The sequence below is a fragment of the Galleria mellonella genome, unplaced genomic scaffold (genome assembly GCF_026898425.1).
Source record: "Galleria mellonella isolate WM207_F2 unplaced genomic scaffold, CSIRO_AGI_GalMel_v1 utg99, whole genome shotgun sequence".
Lineage (NCBI taxonomy): Eukaryota > Metazoa > Arthropoda > Insecta > Lepidoptera > Pyralidae > Galleria > Galleria mellonella.
Genome location: NW_026442184.1, coordinates 261,235 through 268,060, shown reverse-complemented (window position 1 = coordinate 268,060; position 6,826 = coordinate 261,235). Strand labels below are relative to the sequence as shown.

General features: G+C 31.2%; 1 protein-coding gene across 1 annotated transcript in view; it reads left to right on the top strand.

Moving 5' to 3' along the window:
- The first annotated feature begins 521 nt into the window (after nt 1–521).
- Nucleotides 522–6,826, top strand: part of LOC113521182 (alanine aminotransferase 1) — a 33,756-nt gene continuing 27,451 nt past the window's right edge. The window contains exon 1 of the mRNA XM_026906635.3: nt 522–1,285. Within this exon, the coding sequence (XP_026762436.2) occupies nt 1,052–1,285 (234 nt within the window). The 5' untranslated portion in view covers nt 522–1,051. The remainder of the gene's footprint in view (nt 1,286–6,826) is intronic.

Sequence of the window (6,826 nt, the reverse complement as noted above, 5' to 3'; positions counted from 1 at the left end):
CGTTAATAGGTTACAGTGACCGTTTACCATCAGGTGGACCGTATTCTTGTTTGCTATCTCAGTGGTATAAAAGAGGCTACTTTTTTCATAAGTCTGGATAAAATAATTACTTATTGGAGGAAAATTGTTATTTGTTCGGTAATATAAATTTATTACTAATAGTTTCTTTTTATTTATTGACCACCTGCGAAGCGTGCTATGTCGCGGAAGTCCATCGATACACTAATTCATTTATCAAATTTATATACTACGTGTTTAATCAATATAAAAAAAGAACAGTATCTCTATATTATTTTTTACATTACATGATTTTTAGCCATGAGAAAGGTTTCAAAATTTTGTTAAATATATTTTGATGACAACGTTATGTACTAAATTTTCTAAAGACAAATTTTTTAGAATTGGATAATGTTTATACTGAGGTTTATACCTTAGATTATAGTTTATACCTTCGAATAGGAATGAAATTATAACCAACTGTCAAAGTCCAATCGTGTTTGTGTGTACAGGAACGCGGCTATGTGGGCCTAATGCCAAAATAAATTTTGAAACATTTTCAAATCCAAGACGAAGCACCAACTTTACGTAATCATAATCAGAGTATTTTTCAAAATTTGTTGTGACTATGAACTAGTGTAACGAAAACAATGATTAAGTAATATTATTAATTGTGACCGTGGTACTGATAAAGTCCAGTATTAATTTATAACAATATCGGACCTATTAACTACAGTTGTAATCAGATAACCTTTCAGGAGGTTACAAATATACCATTCGACAATTTAATAATTAATCGTATTACGGCATTCGAAGAAACAAGTGGGTTCGGTATTTGTTTACAAATTTGTGAGTTAAATATCGATCGACTTTAGTATTTCTAGACTGGCTGTGTTCAGGATTTCCAGTTGTATTTTAAAGTAATTTTACTGTACTATTTCGTTTTATAAAAGGGACTGTATAATATTTTTACAATTTATTGTTGTGCCCGACTAGTTTGTGCAACGAATTGGAAATTGTGACAATTATAAAGTACTGTCATTGATTCCACAAAATGTCACAGATGAGATTATTAAGTTGCGCCCGGCTGTTGTCCCGTGGCGCGGCACAATCGGAAATCGCGGATTTCGTACCATTATTTTCGCGGAAGAGCCCCAGTAACACACGCACAATGGCTTCGAAATCGTTAACAATAGAGAATATTAATCCTAATATATTAAAATTGGAGTATGCTGTACGCGGCCCACTGGTTATACGCGCTGCGGAAATTGAAAAGGAGCTGCAAAAGGTATGATGTGTTTATTTTTGTTTTTAATAAATAATTACTACTTACATGGTTTAATTTAGTTAGTGTGTAGCCATATAATTAATTACCACTCTTTATAAAAATATACAATGTGAAAATTGCTAAGAAAGTACATGTATAATTTATGTATCAAGGCCAAGCATTCACTACACTAGTTCCATTTTAATTTAACCTGCAAAATATTTAGCTTTTATTTACTCAAATAAAAAAAAATAGCTATTAAAGTACTTAGATGTTATTTTAAAACTATGTTGTACACTTTAACCACTTTTTCATAAAATCTAAAACTTCCTATAAATTTAATTTACCATAAACAAAAAAAGACTAGCTAAACATACACAATACACCCTCCAGTAGCTAAAATAGATTTAAAAGGCATTTGACTTTTTTTTTTTAATAAGAGGGTTATGGCATTAATGTTAATATTAATTGACCACTTACCTATAAAGAATTTTCACTTCAATATATTTTCTGATAGGTATTTTGGAAAGGCGGACTTCTTTTAGTCAGAAAAACCTGTGACATAGCAACCTTTCCATGATCATTTGTGTTCTGATAGGTAACATTGTTATTTGAACTCATTGAATGAATGAAAACATATTGCACAAGCATAGAATAAATTGTACAAAAAAAAAAAAATGAATGTACCCACTAGAAATACTAGGATTTATTTTTCTTTTATTATAATAGTTTTATTTTATGTGTTATTCATAAAAGATTCAGAGTATATTTTATGACCACTATTTATGTAACATCCTAATATGGCTTATTCGCTAATGACTGTGTCAATGAGTAATTAACACATATACTATTTTTATTTATTTGTCACAGTTATTACCATGCATGCATTGTCATGGTGAAGCTAATTGTTTCTGTAATTCACAATATGCTGTAGTTACATAGCATTTTTATTCTTCCCTTTCCATTGTTTTATTTTTAATACCTGCTTCAGGTTATACCACATCTAGTTTCTAAAGCAAATTTTGTAAAAGGCAGTTTTAAAATATGTGTGAAGAAAATTTTAAATTCTTGTTAGTATATCATTTGTGGATTATTGTAATATTTTGGCTAAATTGAAATATTTATAATGATCTCATTAAGGTTCTTATGGAACGACAAAAATGGAATTCAGACATGACAATGTCTGCCGATTTTCTAAGGTATATTAAAAATAATGTTAAGTGCTTAATATGCATAGCATATATATATATATATATATATATATATATATATATATATATATATATATATATATATATATATATATATATATATATATATATATATATATATATATATATATATATATATATATATATATATATATATATATATATAGTATACAAATTTTTATATCTATTAGAATAAAATAGAAATAATATGTATTCAAATATACTTGTTTACAAGCCTTTTTAAATCGAACAATTTTTTTTTATTCTATTGCTCGGTTCAAAATGTTGTTATCTCACTAGAGAAGAACTCATAAGAAACTCAACAATTACTATTTTCAAATAAATGATTTTATTATATTAAAAAAATCATATTTTTTTTTATAATGATTATTATAAAAATATTTATTAATGAATCCCCCAATAGATATGTAATCTAACAGTGTATAAAAAAACTAATTGACTAATAAATAGTACATTATAATGAATGATCTTTAAAATGATATGCCACACTGATTACACTCCAAATTGTCTGGAACTGGATCTCATAGAGGTCACCCTTCACATGCTATGATAAGATAGTAATTATATCCAAAAATAGATATTTAATGCTCTCCAACTCAGCATTATCTTTCTTGTTACATAAATGTATGGTTTTAAAACTACACCAATTGCTATCTTCAAACATTTACATTAAATACAGAAATAAATAAATGAAAACTCTTTATGGTTCCCATCAAAGTATGATATAGTCTACAAATGTATTAAATAAATATAAAATAATATATTTATATAAAATTCCCAAAGAGGGTTGACGTCCTGCAGGTGGCCGGTCGTAAAACTAAAAACCAAATCTTTTTGTAATATGGATAAAATCATATTACGCCGACCACAAATGATTGGGATAAGGGTAGGAAAATGATGATATTTATATGAAATAAATGAAATAATTTATTTTAATTGATATCAAATTAAATAAAATATTATTAAAGTTTTTTTTTTTTTTTTTGATATTAATGTAATAATTTACTATACTCTCATTCTAAATATCTAATAAGTAATCTCTTACTGATGGGTGGAGCTGAAAAATAAATTTTAAGCAATAATTCTATGTGATGGATGTGCCAGATATTGTAAGTTTATTCCATCAGAATGTATTGTAGAATTTTATTTATTTAAAATAATATTTAACAGTCCATTTATGTGGTTTAAGATGTTAATGAGGTGTGTTTTTCCATTTTAGTATACTTTGTTGTTATGACACCCGAGTACATCTTCTTAACATCTTTATTATTATGGTTATCCCTCCATACATGACATCATTCTTGAGGACTGTCCTCAAGAATGTTATTACATAGAGGTTCTATTGCATTACAGAATGGAAGGTTCGGATTTCCATCTGTATTTGCTTCATTTTCAGTCGGTAAAGCTGTAAAGGACATAGGCGGCCAATAGCCAATTTTGTTTAAAAAAATCTGTTATGTCTATAGTACTCGTACTGTGCATTTCTATAGGCAACAGTTACCATATTCTGACATGTAGTCTGTTAGCTTGTTTACTATTTAAATTGTAATATAAAAAAGAAAATTAGGAATTAATACATATAACTCAAAACCATAATTTTGATATTATTAATTGTCATAATAAGTATGAAAGATAAAAAATATTGCTTGTTTAGCTTGAAATGCAACTCGGTAAATTCCATTATGTAAGTCTGCAAAGGTTGAGCTATTATGTAATAGTCTGAAAATACATTACCTTGCATGATAGATGGTGTTTGTGTGAAAGTGGCGATAACAATGATAAGGAACATGTAATTAAACCTTTGTTAACTACTTCAATTATAAATATTGTAATGCTGGCGCATACTCTGTAGTAATCTGCGAATGGCTAAACACTCAGATGAATTATTCCTTAAATGATGTTTTTTTTTATACAACTTAGATTGGTAAACAAGTTGATGGCCCACCTGATGGAAAGTGGTAACCGTCGCCTTTAGACATGAGCAGTACCATGGACATAACATAATAAACTGTTTCGCCCATGATACCCCCCATGTGTTGCCCCTCCTAAGGACTCAGATGTTATTCCTCTGTACCCTGTAAATTCACGCCATATCCCACCCTTCAAACCGAAACACAGCCATGAAAACACAACTGCTTTACGGTTGAAACACGAATGGGACAGAGGTACCCAAGCAAACGACTTTTGTACAAAGTCTCCCTCTGGTAAATAAATATTAAAAATATATAATATAAATATTATTTATATTCAGCTGGTATCATCGAACGTGCCTAATCAGATCTAATCATTTCATCATGCTGATAAGTTGACGTGATATTTACAAACAATAGAGAATTTAGGTAATTATGAAATACCTACTGAATTTTAATATACAAAATAAACATTTTAATAGAAAAAAAAAATTGTATTAGACACCAACAATAGTATCAATTCATCATCATATCGGCCTTCAACTGTCCATTGTCGACCTCCACATGGTTCCCCCTGGAAACCATCGTGGCTAATTCTAGTTGAATTCATCAGGATGGGCTAACTGACGTGCTTTCATCCTCATTAGTCATCTATCACTGGCGCCCCGCCATTTTATACCGACAGCGCAGACGAGGTTACCATACCATTATTACCCATTAAAAAAACCCATGACATGACATGGTGTAACAGGTTCCCTGGGCTGTGGCAATCGTTTACTATAAAACGAACTGTTTGCTAATTTGTGCCAGCTTTCTGGTACAAAGATATATTCTGCTGTTTACACGCTAATAATATACATACCCCCCAAGACAACGAGGAGGACAAATCAAAAGATGGGAGAACGATTTACCTAAAGGATGGAGAAACTCAGCTAGGGATAGGGGAAAGTGGAAACAGTTGGGGGAGGCCTATGTCGACAGACAACCTGACTAACATAATGGTTGCTAGAAAGCTACCTTAGTAATAAGTAGTATATAAGTTAAAGTAAAAATGTCAGAGAATAAAGGCTTTATTATTATTATTATTTATTTTTGTTTTTCTTTCTCTTCTTCACATGGACGAAGGTTTACTCACCGACACGGGCCTTAACCAAGTGTAGGAGAGGTTTCAGAGTAGGAAGATGTAATAGTAGACGAGGTGAGGAATTTTCTAGTAATATGGCAGGTATTTAAGATAGTGGCCTTTTGTAGTAGGTATGTTTGATTAGTGTGGATATTTAGTGTTTGTAGGCTATTACTTAGAGTCTTTGGGATAATGCCGGTGGAAGATAGAACAATGGGTACAATATGTACTGTATGGGCTTGCCATTGTGTTTTCACTGCTATTGCAAGATCCTGGTACTTCGCAAGTTTATCTGAGATTGTAGTTTGGAGATTATGTGTGTTAGGGATAGCGATGTCTATGAGGTATATTGTGTTACTGTTTTTGTCATGAAGTGTGATATCCGGTCTATTGTAGTGTACCGTTTTGTCTGTAAGTATAGTCCTATCCCAGTAAAGCTTACACTTTTGATTGTCTAGAACAGTTTCAGGCTTGTATTTATAGTAAGGCTGTTTTTTTCTTATAAAATCATATTTGTAAGCGAGTTGTTGGTGAATTATTGAAGCTACTTGATCATGTCTATGTTTGTAGTCCGTTTGCACAATACTCTTACAGGATCCAGTTATATGCTGAATAGTTTCTGCTGCACTATTGCAGTGTCTGCATAAGTCGGTGGTCTGGTTCGGATCTTTTATAATATGTTTTTTGTAATTACGGGTGGCTATTACCTCATCTTGTATCGCAAGCATGAACCCTTCAGTCTCGGGAAACAGTTCGCCTCTCTTTAACCATTCGTTCGACTTATCTTTGTCGACGTGTGGATGGCAAAGGTTGGATCGGTGTCTTCCGTGTAATGATTTTCCAGTCCATGTTGCGATTTTCTGTTCTAAATTAGTCAGTTGCTCGTTGGTTTGAGTTTGTCTGTCGCACAGGTTGAGTGGTGTGAGTTTTTTGTCTGTTTCTGTAACATATTTGTGGATTAATGACTGTTGAGATTTAGTGTGGAAGTATTGTCTAAGGGTAGCTATTTGTTTGTTATGTAGGTTTTGGATATCTATCACTCCTCTTCCTCCTTCATGTCGTGGCAGAAAGAGTCTTTGGATGGATGATTTAGGGTGATGTTTCCTATATTTAGTAAGGTGCGTGTTCACGGTGCGTTGTAGGTTTTTTAGGTCTGTTTGTGACCAATTTAATATACCAAAAGAGTAAGTGAGGATTGGGATAGCAAATGTATTAATAGCTTTTATAGTATTTTTTGAATTGAGTTCAGTTTTCAAAATTAAGTCGATACTTGAATTTAGTTGTAAGATCATGTTTA